The sequence below is a fragment of the Corvus brachyrhynchos genome, unplaced genomic scaffold (assembly GCF_000691975.1).
Source record: "Corvus brachyrhynchos isolate BGI_N302 unplaced genomic scaffold, ASM69197v1 scaffold3, whole genome shotgun sequence".
Lineage (NCBI taxonomy): Eukaryota > Metazoa > Chordata > Aves > Passeriformes > Corvidae > Corvus > Corvus brachyrhynchos.
The window spans coordinates 6,577,490-6,598,213 of NW_008237619.1; the positions used below are offsets into that span (position 1 = coordinate 6,577,490).

The 20,724-nt window shown below is 38.9% G+C and overlaps 1 protein-coding gene across 4 annotated transcripts in view; it reads left to right on the forward strand.

The window, feature by feature from the left end:
- Positions 1-20,724, forward strand: part of POLQ (DNA polymerase theta) — a 49,061-nt gene that overhangs the window by 997 nt on the left and 27,340 nt on the right. For all 4 annotated transcript variants that reach the window (XM_017731879.1, XM_017731880.1, XM_017731881.1 and 1 more), the window contains exons 2-12: positions 49-179; positions 1,550-1,706; positions 5,988-6,096; positions 8,722-8,941; positions 10,840-10,984; positions 11,082-11,228; positions 12,283-12,495; positions 15,714-15,856; positions 17,118-17,322; positions 17,864-18,006; positions 20,354-20,547. In XM_017731879.1, the coding sequence (XP_017587368.1) occupies positions 49-179; positions 1,550-1,706; positions 5,988-6,096; positions 8,722-8,941; positions 10,840-10,984; positions 11,082-11,228; positions 12,283-12,495; positions 15,714-15,856; positions 17,118-17,322; positions 17,864-18,006; positions 20,354-20,547 (1,807 nt within the window). The remainder of the gene's footprint in view (positions 1-48; positions 180-1,549; positions 1,707-5,987; positions 6,097-8,721; positions 8,942-10,839; positions 10,985-11,081; positions 11,229-12,282; positions 12,496-15,713; positions 15,857-17,117; positions 17,323-17,863; positions 18,007-20,353; positions 20,548-20,724) is intronic.

Consider the following 20,724-nt stretch of genomic DNA (forward strand, 5'->3'; position numbering starts at 1 on the left):
ATAAAAAATTTATTTAACCCCCCCCCCCCCTTTTTTTTTTTTCCCAAGCTCCTACCAGTGCTGGAAAGACTCTTGTCGCAGAATTGCTTATTTTGAAGCGAGTCCTGGAGACTCGTAAGAAAGCTCTTCTCATCCTTCCCTTTGTCTCTGTGGCCAAGGAGAAGAAATGTTACCTGCAGGTAAGTAGCATTCATGGAGGGTAAATTTATGGGTAGTAGTTGTTGGGTCACATTTTTTAAACAGAAATGCAAAAGCGTGGATTTGGGGGGGTAAAAAAAATTGCTGAGTTTTTTCAAAAAGAAGTAGATAATTTAAAATTTGCTCTAAATTGGAGATTTAAAAAAAAAAGAAACTTTTAGCCAAAAAATTTGTATGGAGTTGATTAAAACATTTTATTTCAGCTTTGACTTTTAAAGGGTTGTCACTTGCATTTATTCACAGATTTTATAATATACAAAATTTAAATGAAGTTTCTAATGAAAAATTGTGTTAGGAAAAGTACAAAGTGTAAATGTTATCTTAAGGATAAAAAGATATTTTAGCTTTCCTTGGGGTATTCCACCACAATTTTGTGCCTTTGATTTCACTTTGACTTCGCTAATTTTTTTTTCTGCCAGAATATGGTTATACCTTGACTTCTTCACCCCAGCTATTTAAAAAATAAAATTACAGTGGGAACACCTTTAAAAAACATAAATTGTTATTTGAAAGACTTTCATATCAAACATGGTTGCCACTAGGTAACAACAACTAAAACCAGATCCAAACCTAGCAGGCATTTTGTTGTATTTTCTGCCATTTAAGACAGTTTGGTTGTTCATTAACTGAGATGGTATCTTAACTTCACAAATTGCTAGGAAATCCTACAAACTGTGTGCAAAAGCTACTCTGAAGTGATTGATAATGGAGACATGTTTTTGCTTTAATCTTGTAAAACTGGAGGATTATCAGAGCTCTGTTCTGCTGCTCCTGGCATGAGGTTTGGGCATAGCTGCACATAGTTGAACTCAAAGGGTGACCTACCTGTGAGGTCCAAATATTTGTGTCTTTTGTTAATGCTGTGTGGGATGTGTCAAAGCTTTGGCACTGCAGTAGTGAGACCTGGAATAGAAGTTGTTGTTTCTTGGCTTTCAGTGTGGATGTGTCATCATTGTGTTTGGAGTTCCATGTTTGGCTTTTGCTCAGGATTTCTTGAGAGGGAGGTGTCTTTGTACATAAGCCACTGATATTATAAACTGTTGCACTGTGTGTTCCCTAACATTTTTAATATTAAATCTTTTTATACACAGCAGTGGTTCTCATCTTTTACTCATTTATGTACATTGTTTGCAACATCTACTCTGTGGCTTCTGCTTTGGAAATAAAAAATGACAGTGGGAAAAAGAAGTGTCAGTAACTGGCTGAGATATGGCTTTAATCTGATTAGATGGCATTTAAAGTACTAGAAATTGTAGATGTAGAGTGCAGGCTTTTATGTGATTCCAGCAGGCATTGGTCAAAATTCAGAGCTGTAACTTTGCCATGGATGTTCTGTATCCTTGGAAAACAGACCCTGTTTCAGGAGGTGGATGTGAGAGTTGAAGGCTACATGGGAAGCATGTCTCCTGCAGGACGTTTCTCTGCTCTGGATGTTGCTGTCTGCACCATTGAGAAAGCCAATGGACTAATCAACAGGCTCATAGAAGAAAACAAAATGGACTCACTGGGTAAAGTACTGAGGCTTGACCATTGTGGGGGTTACGTATTCTGAGTACATGTGAAATCATGGGATACTTTGAATTTTCTCAATTCTGTATATGACAGACATACCATATAGGAATATGCAGCAATTTTCTTCTTCCAGAGAACCTCTGATTTGGATTTAGGAGGACAGCCAGCACTGTTCCATGTAGCTCAGCAGCTGGGTGAGTAGGTAGAAGCTGCAGGCTTTAGTTTGTGTCACGTGAACAGCAAGCTGCATTTAACAATGATTCCTGTAGCTAGGAAGTGTTTTCTAATTAATAAAACTGAATTAAAGTTCCGAGATATGTTTGAGTTCAGGAATGTATTATGTTCGTTTGTTTTAGACAGAGATTGTGGAATCTAAGATCTATTTTCATTTAGCTTGAGGAAGAGAAGGAATTACATTCTGTGCTCATCTGGATGCAGATAAGCGGAATGAATACATAGTGCTCCTCTGGGTAGGCATGGTGACTGGGAGGGCTGTGACATTCATTTCTCTCTTGTTTGCTCAAAAACCCTCTGTCCTTGTCACATTGGCTTCTGGGTCACTGTGGCCCCGATGGCCACTAGATAATGAAAGTATTCATAGGTATTGAGGATAAGATAAAACCTGAAGAAGGCCAATGTTTCTGTGTACACTTGAAGAGAGATGTGCTTTCCTAGTCCAGTCAGAAGTTTGTTATTCTCTTTTTTTCTCTGCTCAATAAAGCTATACCCAGTTACGTTTTATACAGTAATCCTTCCCATCTTCACTCTGTCCTGTAACATAGCTGGTTGCTATTTTAAGAATAGAAAAATTGCAAAAATAGATGAGGATTGATCTGCTCTGAGACCTCCACCTTTGAAACTGCTGTTCTGTGTGCATCTGGTATCATAATATTCTGCTGCATTGTGTACCAGAAGAGTTTTTTAGAGAGAAAATGGGAAATAAAACCTTGCAGGTTTTTTCAGAGTGTGAGATCACGGGATAACGCATTCACACCTGAATCTGTAGGGTCTGAATCACCATGAATGATTTAGAGACTGCCAGTGGGCTGAAGATGAGTGGGTGACTGTTTTGCAGCATTTTAAGCTCATTCAAATGGAGGCTCCTGCAGTCCAGCTTGATTCTTGAATCTGTATTTTCATTCCTTCATTTGCAAGAAAACCAGTTATTTTATTTCAATATATGGCTACTTGGTTTAAGGTTTTTTTGCTTCTTTAAACTAGGGTTAGTTTGATCCTATGTCGCCACACTGTACAAGCTGTATTGCCAGCACAAGGCAGACAGTGGGGTCAGGACAAGCAACTTTATGTTGGCTTGTGTGCATTGGAAGCATACTCAGTATATTAAAATGTATTGCTTAATGATACCATCTTTCAGAAACTAGAGATATACCAAATCCCTCTGGTTGGAACCTCCATTTCATCCCTACATGTTGTTGTGCTTTCTAAGATGAATGTACTTGAGAACAGTCATTGAAGTATAACCAGCCAAGTGACTACAAGATTTGAGTTTGAATATGTGTTCTCAATACCAATACCTCCTTAAAGCATGTTTTTCTTTCACCATTTGAAAACACCTCTGCTGCAAACCTCCATTTTGCTTGTGCCCCAATATATTTGCCATATAACTGAAATAGGGGTAAAAATGTTTTTTTTTCTTTATATGCATCTTTGACATTAATTTTTAAATTATAGTTTGATTTTAAAAAGTCATCTTTATGTAAGAAATGGACAAGTTTTCTGTTTGGAGATAAATTTTCATAAAAGCTGTAAAATATGGGTATGAACTGAAAATGCCAGTTTAGCTGTCGCCCAAAGCAAGCTTGTCTGAAACTGCAAGATTGTACCTTGTCTTCTAATTAATTCTAAATTTAGACTAGTTTGTAACAAGGGTGTTTTATCTTTAGAGATGAGTTATTGGGAGATGACTGCAATCCTGGCTGGATTCCATCTCAAGTTTGAGCTGTTCCTTTTGTTGATGTCAACCCCATGCTGATAGCTCACGTTGCCTTTGGAAATTGTTGAGAGAAACTAAAATCCTCTGCCTGCCAGAGCTCTCTGTGCTGTATGAAACAGTTAAAAGCAATGTTGTGGTGCTAATTATTATATAACGTGTCAGTTTAGAACATCCAGGTACACAGGAGATGATATTCCTGTTGTTCAGCCTCTTGACACTGATGCTGAAGAAATTTTTAGGAAAATGATTAGAGAAGAATCCACTGCTTTCTCAGTGTATCAGCTGGGAATGGATTTGTAATGTGCTGTTATAATATTTGTTTCTTAATTTAAACTTGAAATTAAAATATTACTATTTAATTATATTTTAAAAAAATCAAGTCCTCCCTGCTTGTCATTCAGAACTTTTTCATTTTAAACAGGATGGGGAATTAAAACAACCTAGTTATTCTACAGTAAACATGTCTGGTAGCTCTCAGGTACTTTTTAGTTGTTTTTTTCAGCTGTCTTCTAGGAACATACCTAATTTGCAGACAGAAGTAGTAGACTGAGTCTAGCCTAATTCTCAGTACCTATGTAGTATGATAAAGTTCTGGCCCCTCTTGCATTCCTGAACTTGTTGAGCAGAAAATACCACTGCCTGCTGGGGCCTGAAATGCTTGGCTGCAATTCCATTTTAAGATGAGGATAGCTCTGTGAACAGTACTGGTTGCCTGTTGGCTGCTGCTGTGTTACCCCGAGTACTGCCTGCACAGGGGAGAGCACTTGTGCACCAGTGACAGTCAGGTGTCACCAGCCTGCAGAGTGCCAGGGCAGTGCAGCTCACAGGTTTAGCATCTGTTTGAGTATATGCTACAGCTGAGTAGCAGCAGAGAGTATAAAACAAGTGGCCCTTGTAAAAACCAGCAACACTCCCTGTGCTTTGGCCTGTAGGTACCACTAGTGTGCTGTGCTTCATCTCAGGAAGCAAAATGTGCCGCTGCTTGGCACACAGACTGGAAAGGTGACTTGTGTGGATTTGACTTTGGTAGGTATCTGATTAAACTGTCCTGTCTCACCTCTGGAAGAAGTCAGACAGATTGTTGTATGGGGAAGCAAGAAGAACCTTTTTCTGGTAGCTGAATAAATATGTATTTGATGACCAACGAATTGCCATTTTTTACAAGCAAGCACAGAATAGAGGAAGTACAGGAAGACAGAGGAGCTGGATGGGTGGGAGTCTGTAAAAGAGGCTGATGAAGCAGTGCAGCACTCTTTTCTAACTTAAGTGGCTTGAAAGAGAAGGAGAGAGAAAACAGACGGAGAGAGAAGGAACATATGTAGGAAGGAGAGAAAAAAAGAGAAGGAAAAATAGCATTGAAACAGATAATATAAGGTCACATTTGCCCTTAAGCTCCTGCTATTTTAGCCATACCAGGAAGATATTACATAGCTGCACCAAAGAGGAAAAAAATTCCACAGCAGCAGAGCTAATGAAGCGTGGTGTCCTCTGTGCCCTGCTTTTTTTGTTTAACCTTCCTTTATCCTACTCCATATCCCTGGGACCCTGTCAGCTGGCTAGAAAGGGTATATACTGCTGCTGGGATGTGTGCAGGAGGTGCACTGGGTACCTGAGTTGTAGTGGCTCTATGTTTTCTCCTTGGGGAAGACCCTAGTCTGGTCTGTTGTCTCCAGCTGCTGATATTCAGAAGCCTTTTTAGACATTATTCTTTTAGATATTTCTCCACACCTTAAAAATTTGATGGAGGTGGTAAGTAGATTAAAAAGTCATTTTCAGGAGGTCACATAAGGATTTTTTTTCATTAGAAAGCCAAAGCTAAATAGCAGCTTTCAGGTTTGGTTAATGAAGAACAATATAATAGGAAGCAGACTCTGCCAGTATAATTACATCTGCCCTTGTTTTATTTCTGACATTACTGTATTAGTAAAAAATGATGTTTTAACTAAGACAGTTATGTCAACAAAGCTTTTGACTAGCTCATTTGGGTGCTGGAATTTTCCTTTCCAGTTACTCTGAAGCCTGGGGGTTTTTACTTGCCAAGAGGTTCCAGTATAGATGCAATACTGTTTTGTGGAGTGGCTAGACTAACAACTCAACCTATTTATTTTTATCTTTTAAAAGCTGATTGTGGGTGTGAAACGTCATGACATTGGTCATGATCTTTCTCTCTCAGTGGCAGAATGAAGCCATACTGGTGTTGGTAAGCACAGCTGGATTTGTGAATATAAATTTCAGTTCATCATGTGGAATGTGAAAGGATCGAGGCTATTTGTTCTTAGTTTGGAGGTTTGTGAAATGTGACCTGAGTGCTTTTCTTTATCAGGAGTGGTGGTTGTGGATGAGTTGCACATGCTGGGAGACTCTCATCGAGGATATCTGCTGGAACTCCTCCTGACCAAAGTGAGATATGTTACAGAGAAGGTAGCAAAGCGGTGAGTAGACTGAGATGTTTGTCTTTTAATGCTAAATAATTGATGACTCTAAATATTTTGTTCTCTGGGTGATTGGAAATTTGGGTTAGCTCCAAGGTTTTTATGAGAGTGATGACCTAGACTATTTTTTTTATTAAGATCTTACCATACCACTTTTCAGGGGCATGCCATTGTAGATAAACCCTCTTTTCCTCATGGTTTTCAATTTGTGTACTACCATGGGATTTATTCTCTCAGGAAAAGAAATAAGGCTGGTGCTTTCATTTACTTATTTAGCCTGGTTTTTTTTCAACATTGGATTTTTTAAAAACAGTTTTGCTAGCAGGTTTGCCCTGCTTAATTTTTTAGCGTTTCGGGGAATGGTGTGATTATTCTACTGGAATGCTCTGGTGTTGTGGAAGAGTGGGCGTGCTTTTAACTTGTGCATGGTGAATTGATCAGAAGGCTTAGAGGATATGCCAATAGTCTGCTTAGTTAGCACTGCTCAGGGTGAGCTCTGCTTTTGCTTACAACATGTGATAGCCTAGTGGTTGCATGTTTTCTTGCCTTTAGCACAATTGGTTGGACACTGGGGAATAGATTAGATGTTTGAGAAGAGTTCTAGAGGCTTTTAAGAATTCAGTATCTAGATTTTCAGCACCAAACTGTCCAGCAGCTTCATAGTGCCCAAACAAAGAAAAAAGGAAATGGAGGAGGTGGTGTATTCTTCTTAATCTTTATTTATGGTGCTGAGAGAAGAATCACAATCAACTGTTTCCTTAGCAGAAGAAGTCAGATTTTGCCAGTTTTCTCTGCTGCTTCTTGTCTTGTGAGTTGTACCGGTGCTGGGCTAAGCAGAAACCATCTGTTTAGTTCTGGGGGAACTGCCATTTCTACACTGTCTCTCCACTGGACATTTCATCCAGTGTTTCCCATCATGATTTCCAGGATCCAGCAGAGTTCTGGGTCAAATCACATCTGACTTCTCATATTCTCCCCATAAATCCTGGAAGCCAGTACGCTTTGGAGCAGTGTGGATGACTTTGCCACTCCTTTTTTCTTGGTTTAGCATATAGCTGCAGCACAGGTGCAGGCCCACCCTCTGCTTTACTCCCTTGCTTTGAAGAAGCAGGAAGGAGAAAACACTTGCCAGGGGAAAAAGGTACAGGTGCATCCAGGAATGTTCCTGGGAAAACACAATGTTCCAGCCTTCACCATGCAGGCATGCCAGGGCCCTGATTCTCCATCTCTCTGTCAGGGTCAAGGTGACAGTGGTACCCTGTACCACTTACTGACATGAAGGAATTGGCTGCTGTTTTTGTTTTGGAATCCACTTGAGATTCCTTGAGCTGAAGACCACATTTTCTCTCAAATGTTCTTCTGTGTTTTGGTATTTTTTCCTCTTGTTATTTAATGAGCTTATATAAAGTCTTTAAACACTGTCCAGTCTGGCCAGTTATCAGAATGATCAGTGCCTGTCCCACTGAAGTACAAGCTGTGTCTTCACACCAAGAGGATGTTCTCAGATGGCCATTGCCTGTGTGGGTGTCCATGCTTCTCCACAAGGCTTTTCTAGACTCAGCCAAAATTCTGCAGCAGATTTTTCTCTTCCCCAGTCAAATACTGTGTTGTGGAGCTGGAACTTTTTTAATCCTTGGAGGTCAAAAGTTGATTTAGGGAGGAAAAGGTCCAAAGTTCCTGTAGAGGCAAAAATCTGCAACCTTGATGGTGAAGCTGTATTAGCAAATGGTTAAAGAGGTTGGATAACAGAGAGTCTGCCTCTCCCCATCTTCCTTATTTCTGTCTCATCAGTGACTGGCCTTTTATACTATAGCTTCTGGGTAATCTTGTTTTCCCTGTCTTGTCTTTGCCAGGATTACCAGGGTGTTCTAAGAAGATTCAGGTTATTTCTGAGCTGACATTGATTTATCAGACCTTTTTATTTTTTAAAGTCTCAATTTGTGGCTCAGCACAATGCAAATGAGTAGTTTTCAAACACAAGCTTAGAAGCATAAAAAGCCCCCTATTACGTGGCTGTAAAAGCCTGAATTAAAATCTACATTTGGGTATCTAAATTAACAGTTTGTGTTTTCAGGTTTTTAGGAGTCCATTACTTCTCACTGCCTTTAGTGGAAGCTGCTGTTCATCACACTACTTGCTTCTTTGCTGTACTTAGGGCTTTGGTTCCCAGATCTTGGAAGACATTAGTCTAGTATTATTTGTCCTGAAATGGAAACAAATAGAAGTGTTTTAATTGAGGCATTTAAGCTTAGAAAGATTGCAGTGGAGACTGAGCCATTCTTTATTTCCATGTTTGTGTTAGTGGCAAGGAACTGGTTGATCTATGTATTTGTTTTCAGTCTCTCCAAATATGCAGTCAATTTATAGCTGTAGGCATCCTAAAGAAGGTTAAGGTTTAGATTCAAATTGATTAAAGATAGAATTATCTTGTTATCAATGCGTAACCTGACATAGTGTTTGCTAAGAGTAGAGTATGGGCTTCTTTCTTTCTCAAGAAGTTGAAAAAATTAGCTTTGCACTTGAGAGGCTGGAAGGAAGTAGATTGAGCTAGTTCTTCTGAATTCTGTTTTCCAGAACAGTAGCCTGTGTTGTCACTAACTTTCATTTTCTTTTAACCACTTCCAGACACACGAAGAGCACCAGTCCTGGTTTTGGTGGGATACAAATAGTAGGCATGAGTGCTACCCTCCCTAACTTGGGGCTCCTGGCCTCATGGTTAGATGCAGAGCTGTACTGTACAGATTTCCGCCCTGTGCCCCTCAAGGAGTGGGTGAAAATTGGCAGCAACATATATGACTCCTCCATGAATTTAGTGCGAGAATTCCAGCCCAAGCTGCAACTGAAGGTAACAAAACTCTGAGCAGTGGCTTTGGGATAACACCTTTCGTAGTGCTAAAGTTAAAAACACAGCTTCTGGTATGGTTTTTATTTATTTTTAAATAGATGACATTCCCAGTGTCATTGTTTACTTCATAGATTCATGCTCAAACTGAGAACAAAATCGGTATTTTTGTCTTCTACTGACTTAAACAAAAAACCCCCAAAATATACACACTCATGAAGGTCTTGAAGATTCTTGAATCTGACTTCAAGACAAAGTTGGCTTTGCAGTTATGTTGTTTCAGAGCATTTAACAGGTATAAAGAGTTTGATTCTCCCCTTACCCACCACTCTATCTTGCCTGGGAATCTACTTCACTTTCATAAATGCAGGTAAGTATTTCCTGCTTAGGCCAAGGAATTTGCATTCAGAACTGGGAGGAAGTATTTGTATTAAAATCTGGTATCCAACCTGCTTATGTTAAACTGCTAAATGATCTAGTTTTGACAGTGATTAGAAGGCAGATGCCCATCCTGATTCTTCTGAATCTGTTTTCAGTATTTAGTCCTTTTGCAGGATTTGAAAAGGATATGGAAAGGATATGGAAAGTTAGGAATAATACACTACAATGATTTTGAAGAACAAAATGGGTAGAAATGGGAAATTTGGGCTCCCTATTTGTAGGGTCCTTTTCTGTGGAGTCTTTGAAGGGTGAATTCTTTCTCCAGTCCTTTCAACTGCTCTGTGTAATACTAGTATAGCAGTTGGACAATATGGAAGGAATGCCAGCATTATTTTGGAATGTTTTGCACTCGGTTCTTGCTGTGCACATTCTCTTGTCAGTAGCATGGTGGCAGAGCAAAGAAAAAGTATCCTAGAAACAGAAGGAAATGTTTTTCACTAGAGCATTTGGAAGCTAGCTTTTATGTGGTCATATTGAGAAGGTGATGTTGCATTTGGATATTTTTTGAGATAGTTGCTTTGGATGGTTACTAAATTAAGTAAGAGAAAGAACTAAACTAGGCTTATGACTCAAGGGAGTCTAAGGGAGTGGGCTTATAAAACTGGGTGATCTTGGGATTGAAATCTATCACTGGACCTTCAGACTTCCTTTATTGGCCTCAGACTGGACCAATAAAAGGGAACTTGATGACCTCACCATCTTGGCTGAATTTAGCAGAATTCCTGTGGAGAAGTTCCTGCCATTGCTCCCCTGTTTTCATTTGAATTTTAGTGCTTTTTATTTCTTGCTGTACGCCTACATTTTTCTCTTCCTCCTTTGGCCTGCTTGCTACAAGAGAATCTGGCATAGCCAAGCAAAACAGATCAGTTGCACAGACTCTCTTAGGATCTTAAAACCAAAAAAGCAAGCTGCAAACAGCAGGGTTCTGCATGAACATCTATATAAGTATCCCTAAAAGCCTTCTACTGTGCTCTGAGTACCTGTGGTCTTTGGTCAGCAGTGCTTGCTGAGTGCATCTTATTGGGGATGCTTGGACTGCTGCTTCTCATGCTTTTAGTTCAGACATCCAAGGTAACAAATCTTCCCTAGTAACTGTAGAGGGGTTTTTCTTCAGGGCTCTTCCTAGTTCTTCCCCACTGCTGTTAGCCATGATGTGGAGGTTGCAGTGATTTATTTGTGCACTGTGTGGCCTTCATTCAGAAAAAGATTTATGGAAGCAAGATGTAAAACATTACATGTATTCATGGGTAAGGTCTAGAGCTGCCCTCAACAATGTGATCATACTGGTGCTTGGACTTCATAAAGCAAGACAGAAACTAAGGTAACAGTGCTCCCTGTTCTTTGTTTGCTTCTTTTTCTGACTTGAAGTAGAAGATTCCTACTGGGATACAGAAGAAGGACAGCATTTACAAACCCCATTAATTCTGAGAGCGCACTGAAAATATTTTATCTCAATTCAGGGAGACGAAGACCATATTGTGAGCCTGTGTTATGAGACTGTTTGTGGTGGCCATTCAGTCCTGCTTTTCTGTCCATCCAAGAACTGGTGTGAGAAGCTGGCAGACATCATTGCCAGGGAGTTCTACAGTTTGCAACAAGCTGAGAGTAAGAGAAAAGTAGTTAATAGAAGACTACAGTATGCACAGTGCCTTTAATGAAAATTAATTTTAGTGTGAATTATAAAAATACTTTCTCTCTCAAGGTTCTACAAAAAACTCAGCCCTTGCCCCAGTTGTTGTGGACAGAGAAGGGATTGATGAGGTTCTGGATCAGTTAAAGCGTTCAATCTCAGGCCTGGATTCTGTGCTCCAGCGTACTTTGCCATGGGGAGTGGCATTTCATCATGCAGGTATTCCTGAATATCTTGGTCTTGAATTCAATAATGGTTGAGTCATATGGGTTCTTTTTACTGCAGCTATCAGCAATTTACTGGTTGCTTTTTTAAGCCTTTTGTAGCTCATGCCTAAATAAGCTTTGAGAATCCCACAGGTAGAGGTAAACTTGAAATTATTTTTTTGTGGCCGAAGACTTTAATTTACAAATTGTTTTGCTAAATCTTCTCTCTGTTGTGTTGGATAACAGCAGCTTTTAGAATACAACTTAACTGGGGGTTTTTTTGTGAATTGCCTAAAAAATTAATTGATTTGCAGCTCAAGCATTTTCAAGTTGTTCCTAAAGCTGCCAGAGTATTTCAGAGCAATTTTCCTTAGCTTAATACTGAAATAAATGAGTAAATAGAGGAATTGTAACAATGAAAATAAAAATTAAAAGAGCATGTGTTGTGAACACTTCTGCTTAGATTTTTTGTTTCTTCTTAGGTAGGTAATAGTGTATGTCACCTGTTGATTCATTGAGAGAAAGGACTGCCTCGGAGAGACGACAGTAGCTATGGCATTGATCATGTAGGAGGAATAATTCCAAATGCTTATAGAATCTGTATTTCTTTCTCAAGAATAAAATTGTCCTGAAGCCCTGAAGGAAATGTAGAAAGATACATACTAGACCTGTAATGGGAATAATGAAGAAAGAGTCCAGGGTTAGGATAGCAGATGAGTAAATCCTAGTTCCCTACTGTTTTCTCATTTTTATTTTATTTCTTTATGTATTTACTTGCTGAGCTTGTAGATAAGCAGTAAGGAGTTCATCTTGCTACGCTGTGTACAAGCAACTTAGAAAAACTAGTTTATTACTGTCAATTGAATAACAGAAATTTAATGGTGAAATTTTGCTTCACTTACGGGTCAGAAAAAGTTGACGGAGGTAGTGCTGCAAGTCTAGTTCCTAACACTGAATGGGGAATGTTCACTAAGTTCGTTTGTTCTTCCCTTGCTGGACAGCAGAATTGCTAGCTCTAAAATGCAGTCTCACCATCACAAGGCTCACTAAAAGCCACGTGTCCTCAGGTCTGACTTTTGATGAGCGGGACATCATTGAGGGAGCCTTTCGGCAGGGCCTGATCCGAGTCCTGGCAGCGACCTCCACGCTCTCGTCGGGAGTGAACCTGCCCGCGCGCCGCGTCATTATCCGGACACCCACCTTCGGTGGCAGACTGCTGGACATCCTCACCTACAAGCAGATGGCTGGAAGGGCTGGCAGGAAAGGGGTAGACACAGAGGGTAAGCAGAGTCTTTATTAACATTCTGTAAGAGCGGTGTTAACCTGATTAAATCCAGGACAGTACTTCGCAATTACTGACTAATCATGATGAATTCCTTTGGTATTCTGTATGATTAGGTTAATCAAGATGAATTTGTTTGGTATTAATTTGTTTGGTATTAATGGAGTAAAAGTTGTAATTCCCGGGGGATTGCTTTCACTGCCTGAGACTGACTGCGGTATTTACATGTCAGTTACTTCAGGAACAGGCTATTTTCTCCTTTGAATTCTTGTTAGCTTCTAAGGCTGTGTTGTTCATTTGCCTTAATTCTGTGATCCATGGGCAGTTGACTAAAGTGTTTACAGTTTCAGTGAGAAAATTTGCAGTAAACTCTCCCTGGACAAGCCTAAAAATGTAAAAAATGTGTTTAAAGTCTGCAATCCTAATTTGACAAACTTCTGTTGTTGGAAGTTGTGATTTAGCTTTATTAAACTTCTGCCAAACTTAACCATCAATTTTATGCATCCTGAAAGTAGTAATGAGACAGAGACAGGGAAATAGGAGCAGTAGTTCACAGATAATATGGCACCTTCTTGCATACAGTGGCACTGACTGATGTTCAACAAAGTAATCTTGCCTGTTACTTGAATTTGCAATGGCAATTTATCTTTGTGGATGATGTTTGCAAAAAGCCACATTATACAAGTATAAACACAGTGGAAAATAAGAAGTTCAACAGATGCAGGAAGTGGGTTTGCCCTCCTGATTGTTTGATTGGTGCTTGCTGGAGCCCTATGTAAGCAGACTGTTCTTACATTTAGCTTTCTATTTTTGCCTGAGTAGCATAGCAACAGAGCATTTTGCGACCTATATCTCTGTGAGCTCTCCCTATGTGTTCAAGAAAAGGGCAGCTGCGTGCTGGATTTTGAAATTTTCCAGACTTTGTCATTTGACTGTAGCTGGCAGGTGTAAAATTACATTATTCCTTGAAGTTTCTTCTTTTTCTCCTTCAAGTTACAATAATTAGTACCCTTTTTGACAGTTCTGCTGTGACTGTGTTGTGCACAGTAAGCAGTTGATTTTATGCTGATGAGCTTCATGAATGTACCGTTTTTTTCCACTTCATGGAGTCTTTTGGATGAGAACATAAAGCTATGTTGCCAGCTGCTACTCTTTCACAGAGTAGGGAGACTGGAGGACAGCAACTTCAGCTGGAAAAAATGCTTTATGTGGATATGAAATTTAGCTGACAGACAGAAGATAAATGCTGTCGGGTTGAATTCCTTCTCCTCTCCCAATATTGTAGTTTTGGATTGTCTTACATTTTGATTTCTTAATTTCTTTTCCTTGATTTGACAGAAATTTTAAAATATCATTTTAGAGAGTGAAATTTGTTTATTTTTGCATTTGTCAAAACTGCCATTTTCCCAAGGAAGTATAGGTAAAGCTGAACAAAACCTAGAATTTAATAGGGCCTTTGTTGGTTTTAATGGAGTTTTAAGCCTAGATATCCAGAGTCTTCTGGTGTTTGTCTGGTCTGATGTTAACCTAGACTTCCCCTAGCATCTGAAATGTTCAATAATGGATATTGGAACTGCTCAGTTCCTTTTTTTTTAATTTACTGTTTACTAGATTGCAGTTATTATCTTTAAATTCTCAGTGGCACCTTGGGAAAGCAGATCGCACAAGTCTTGTAAAACTGTCAGATAATGTAGAGCTAAGTGGATACCCATCTTCAGTTAGATTTTCTTTTAGATAGATCACTCTGAAGGAGTCAAAGGGAAGTTTTCAGAGGAAATTGTAGGTCACATCAGAACCCAAATACAAAATGAATATATGTTCTTTATTGCTAAAGTAAAAATAAGCTTTTCTTTCACAAAACAATACTTTGCAGGCAGTTTATCTCGCATACTCCCCAGTTCTGTCCAAAGTACATGGTCAACAGATATCAAAATTTTCACCTGGCAGGATAAAAAAAATCCAAGACACATCCTCTGAGCATCATTTCATCCTGTAGTTAATTTAAGTAACTGTGTTTAAGCTGTATTTTGGTACTTGCCTATACTGCATTTATTTATTCTGTTCATTACATTTAAGTGCAGTTGTGTTTTCATTACCTCTGGATTTGCTAATTACTGTAGCATTTCCACAGCTACAGTTCTATCATAAGTTATCAATCCTAGGATCTTACTAAGATACCCACTACCAGAATTACCTTGTGTTCAGACTAAGTGCATTTAAATCTTAACAAGTTATCATAAATCTATCATGATATTTACTGGACAGCTAATCCAAAACTAATGCTCTCTTCTTAGTCAAAGGCAAATGTGCCCTACCCATAATTCATTTATCCTATGCCAATTGGCAAAGCTTGCAACCAGCTAAGGTCTTCCAGTGATCTAGTTTCTCTCTAATAGCTTTGTGAAAAAATATCCTTTATGTCACTACTGCATTTTCCACAGCTAAGCTGTACTATGGTCTCATTAAGGAACTTACCCATTATTTTCATTTTTCTTTCATGGCTCTGGGATGTTTTTTGTCTCCTACAGAGTTTCAGTAGTTAGAGATTAACTTAAGGATGTTGGACAGAGAACTTTAAGGTAGGATACATTTAGATGTACTTTCAGTGGAAACCATGCAGGATACTTATGTGTATGTGTGTATATATGCATATATGAAAGTTCAGAGGATGCATAGTTATTTATATTAGTAATTTTGGATTTCTGAATTAGTTATTTCTGGAGTGAAAGCTGGTTGACTTAATATAAACTGTCAAAATGCTGTGCAGCTTTTATGTTTTCTTCTTTTGAGAATTTTTTCAGTTTATTAATGTAATGAAGAAGTAAAATTGATGCCGCTGTATATTATAGTTCCAGTCAGCTCCAGAACAAGAAGCAAGAGTGGTTCAGTAGCAAAGCAAATGCACAGAGAGGCTGTGGAATCTCCTTAGCTGACTTGGCAAGACTGACTAGCCTAATGTAACTCTGAAGCTTGCTCTGCCTTCAGTTCTGATGCACTATGCATCTCTGGAGTTCTTACATAGCAATTCATATGCATTGTTCAAGGTTGCACATTTTTTTCTATTCTTTTGTTACTCAGCTTTTTTTGAAAATACTTACAGTTTTCCATTCCAGCAATATGTCCTTGATGAACTGTGTGCAGCTATTAGAGTGCTAAGATGCAGTACTAAGGTCATTGTTTCTGTATTTGTTTTGTTTTTCTTTTCTTCTCTAACAGGCGAGAGCATTTTAGTCTGCAAGCCCTCAGAAAGATCAAAAGGTGCTGCTCTGCTTCAGGGATCTCTCAAGCCTGTTTGCAGCTGTTTGCTTAGAAGAGAAGGGGAAGGTGTTGCTTCTAGCATGAAAAGAGCAATACTTGAGGTAGGGGACACTCAGAGAGGGATGAGAACTGTGCTTGCACCCTTGTAGGATGATTTCTTCTGTGACACCACCAAATGTTTGCTGTGCACTTCTTTTTCATGTGTTTCCTCAGTCATCTTTGGGTCTGCCAGCTTGCTTCAGTATTCAGCATTTTGTCTGGGATGTTTCTCTGCTTGATGCAGATTGGGATGTGAGCACACTCAAAGAAACTTTGCTTTTGCATTTAGATGCAGTCAAGAAGCAGGCAGAAGTAAGTGTAATTCTTAAACTTTAGGTGTGACCTGACATTCCTAGCTGGAGAATGCTTGTAAATTACTGATCCTAGAGGCTTTGTAGGCTGAACTGTGCCATAATGACATTTGTGGAACCTTGTAGGGCCTCTTATTTACCCCCTCAACTTACCTACCTCTTTTGTACAGGAATGACTGAAATTTTGTGAATACACTTTTGGCGAGCAAACAGGGATGGTACCCAATTTGCTCCCTCCTCTGTAGGGTTCCTGTAGGAGTAAAAAAGGGCCAAAAGGATTTTATTCCACATAGGTGAGCTTATGGCCTTTTCCAAAGCTGCATTTGGGCTTGAACTTAGATTAGATGCAGGACTCTTTAAATAGAATTTGCTTGCTATACTTTCACTGTCTTTTGAAAACTTTTGTGATACTTAGAACTTGGTTGTGCTTCCATAGATTTTGAATTTTTAGCAGACCAGTGGAATTTCTAAATGTATTTTTCTACATAAGAGCTGTCTATCTAAAAGAAGGGGTTCCTCCAAAGCAAAACCAAAATCCAAGGTGGAAAAAACCACTCTCAATCAGGAAAACAACAATGGGGTATATTCGTATTTCTTAAGAGAAACCTTCAGTATGCTGAATAGCCTTACAAGAACTCCACCTTCATGGTTTGCTTTTTATATTCAAAAAATTGCAGTTTGTGTTCTAACATATTTTAATATTTCACAGTGTTGGCTAAGAAATATTCATGGGACTAGTCTCAAATTTAAATTGGTGCTATGAGTATGTTCACTTTCAATATAAAATTTTGTAAATCATTCTTTCCTGTCGTTTAGTCCTCTTGCTTCTACCCAAGATGATTTCTTGCCAAGGAAAGTCTTGAAAAGTTGGCTGTTGCTTTGCCTCATATTCCCCTCTCTGGGAAAATGGTTCTTGAAAACTGAGATGATGGATCACTCTCTTTGATTCTCTGATCTCATGCTCCATCCTACTGCATCTCTGGCAATATGAACAGCCAGTTTTCTTCAACAGATCATCGTGGGGGGAGTAGCCAACACTCCAGAGGATGTGCAGACCTATGCCTCTTGCACTCTGCTTGCATCCAGCTTGAAAGAAAGCAAGTGGGAAAATGGGAAAGGGCAAGACAAAGCACAGGCTGGACCTATCGAGGCTTGTGTGGCATGGTTGCTGGAAAATGAATTCATTCAAGTTGTGGACTCTGGCAGTGATGTGAAAGGTAAAGTTGGTGTTCCTCCAGTTAGTTTTGATTCGCTAAGTTTTCTGCAACTGAGTAGATGTTCAACGTAAATGAATAGTAAGGACTTATGCATTTTTTTTTATTTTAGAGAATTGCATATGAAGAATTTTCTAGCTTTCTGGAAGGTATCTTTACACCTGCTTTAATGTGTTTTGCATGCACATGTTCTTGGAAGGCACATCAGCTGCCCATCGCCTCTAAGACTGATGTGTCCTAGTCTACAAATTCCCAAAATATTTTTAAACGAAGCAAACTTGAACTACAAGATTGATGCCTGTTAACTGCAGACTATGAATTTTGTCTTTCTAAAGAAGAGAAAAAGGCTAGTTTAGATATAGGCAAGGCTAAACCTGTTATTGTTTCCATTCTTCTGTCTTTAGAATGGGGACATACACTGTTTCTTATTGAAAAAGCAGTTGTGAAAAGTTAGAAATCTCTCAAATGCAGCACAGCCTGAAAATGATTATAAACTTGCACTTAAGTCTTTCTCTATGTAATACGTATTTTTTTTTTTTAACAGCAAAGGTTTATCATCCAACACATCTTGGCTCAGCTACTCTTTCCTCTTCTCTTTCACCAACTGAAGCCATGGAAATCTTTGCTGACCTGCAGCGAGCTATGAAAAGCTTTGTTCTGGAGAATGATCTGCATATTGTCTATTTGGTAGGTTTCTTATTCTGCGTCTTGTATTTTCTACTGCCAAAACTAAGGGGAGACAGCACAATGCAGAGTTCTTGAAGGCTCCTTGAACATCGGTTTAGGTTTTTCTGTGTTTTGCTTAGCTTATCCTTCATGAAGAAAAGTTTCTAAATTGAATGTGCCTCAGAATTAGTGTGTTACCTTAGTGTCTATTGTGTAGGCAGGTGCTGCATGCCGTTTAAGCCCATTGTTGTCACTCTTGACTTCCTAAGATTTCAGAACTTCCTAAGTTTTGAACATAACATAATGGTAATTTTCCTGAGACACTTGAGGTTGATGAAACAAATTGATTTTTGTATGTGTGTTTGGGATCAGCAGGCTTAATTTCATATTACTCTTGGAGGCCCAGAAAAGTGTTGGGCATTTAGTGTCCATTTTGCTTCCAAAAAGCCTCAGAGCGCCACACTACTTTCTTTCTATGGGTGGGCCTTTGTTTGGTTCAGTTACCGTGAAGTTCATCCCTGATTCAGTTTACTTGCCTGGTGATGCTGCTAAAGGAAGGAGTGTGATAAATCTTATGAAGGAAAAGTGTCCTGGAGTGTGTCAAGATTTATGAGCACATACACTTGAAAAGCTAAGCACTGCTATTTAAGACCTTTGGAGAGGAAGCCATGAACCTGTGAAGATTAGTGAGGAAACCAGATGGAGTTGCACTGAACAACTTGGGATTCATGGCTGCCAGAGGCCCATCATGCAATCATCATCCGAAATCTGACAGTCAACTTTAGCCTTCTCTAAGTGTAAAGTGTATTCGCTTTACCAGGATGATAAATCAAAGGCAAAATTCGGGAATCTTGTCTGAAAAAAAAGTTCACTTCGAGTAATGTGCTTGCAATTACAAAGCTTGTTGAGCTGTGGGACAAGGGGAGGCAAGAGACTGAGGGTACCTGTCTCTGCTTGCTGTCTTCATTAACCCAGTTATGGGCTAGCACTGATAGATTTTTTTGGATCTACTACTGTCCCATATGTACCCATATCTCTCTTTTTGAGGACCACATTATATTTCGTTCTACTTCTGCTAGGTAAAATGAACTTCTTTGTGTTATGCACCAGCAATTTTTTTCCCTGTTTGCATCTCTCAAACAGAAAAAAAAAAGGATGAAATTTGTTCCTGTTCTGGGGTAGAGGCAGTGATGGCATTATGTTTTTTATGCTGTACTTTTTAATTGCAGCAGCTTGTCTAAGGTTATTTTAAATCATACACTGTTGAACAAAATGTTCTTGAGATTCTCTTCTGTTAAGCTACTCTAAAACACTTTCTTGCAAGTCTGTTCATTTTCAAGGCCAAAGGTTTATTTCATTTTGTTGCTTTTTTAGTTTTTTTAAGTATTGTTCTTCATGTGTTCCTTATGGCCTACAAGGAGTTTATCTGCTATAATGCTTTTTAATTCTTTTAAGCTTGAATCTTTTACTTGTACAAATATGAACCCTCGTATTTTAGGGAAGTTGATTATAACAAGTAAGCATTTGCTAGATTAGGAAAATAGTTTTCTTTAAAGAAAAAAATCTAAACCACAACAAAGGCCCAATAAACAACAAAAGACAAACACCCATCTTAATAACTCTTGTTCTTCTCAGCAGATGAAGAGGCATGGATGATTTACAACCACATAGGCATCTAGTATTCTGTGCCATTTAACGTGTGTGCCTAATAACTCTTAGGTCTTTCAAAATAATTAATCTTGTTTTATATTGATAAAGATATGAAGACGTTTTGTCTCCTCATAGAGAAACTAACTCTGTGCTGACTAAGCATTAACAGAATTGTTTTTCTGTCTAAAAAACATTTTAAAGAAAAAAAAGCTCTGGATGGCTTTTTGTTACTGTTAATAAAAGCTGAGATTTTTTTGTAGGTAAATTAAAGCTTCAGCAAGTTTTGGCAAAATCTGTGTCCTTCCTGCTTTATCAGATGCTGTGGCAGCGGTTAGCGTGGTTACTCGTGGTTTTAAGAGGTTGATAGATATCTGTAAATTATGTTAAAAAATACAATTTTGTTTTGTTAAAGGATTAGAAGATACATCTTAAAAATCATTTAGTGGCTTGGATTTAAAGAGTAATCTGACAAAGAGTCTGAATTGTTTAATCACTGGAGTACCCATATGAGTCAGATCTCATCGGTACAAATATTAAAGAAACTGGATTAGAAGAGCTTTTACTTTCTTTATGGTACATGCCTATGACTCAGTGCCTTTACGCAGGGCGTAGGATGCTCTAACCACATTCCCTAGGCTGTAGTTCTGTTTACCCAAAACTCTGTTAGTTCTGTTTGTTTCTCTGAAATAGTTTTTTTGCATCGTCTTATTTTCTTTAGGTCACCCCAGTGTATGAGGAGTGGACCACAATTGATTGGTACCAGTTCTTCTGCTTATGGGAGAAACTTCCTGCCTCAATGAAACGTGTGGCTGAGCTGGTGGGGATTGAAGAAGGCTTTCTAGCTCGCTCTGTAAGGGGCAAAATCACAGCTAAAACAGAGAAACAGCACAGACAAATGGCCATCCACAAAAGGTAGCCACAGAATGTGGGTGTGAATGTGCAGAGACTAGAGGCTGCAACATTTGTAATGCTCAGGCTCTGTGTCTGTTTTCAGGAACTCGCTCTTTTAGTGAGTGAACTCATAGGTGAGAGACCTGGACCTGGTCTGCTCTGGTCTGAGAACACTGGTGACACAAGATGTTTGTGCTG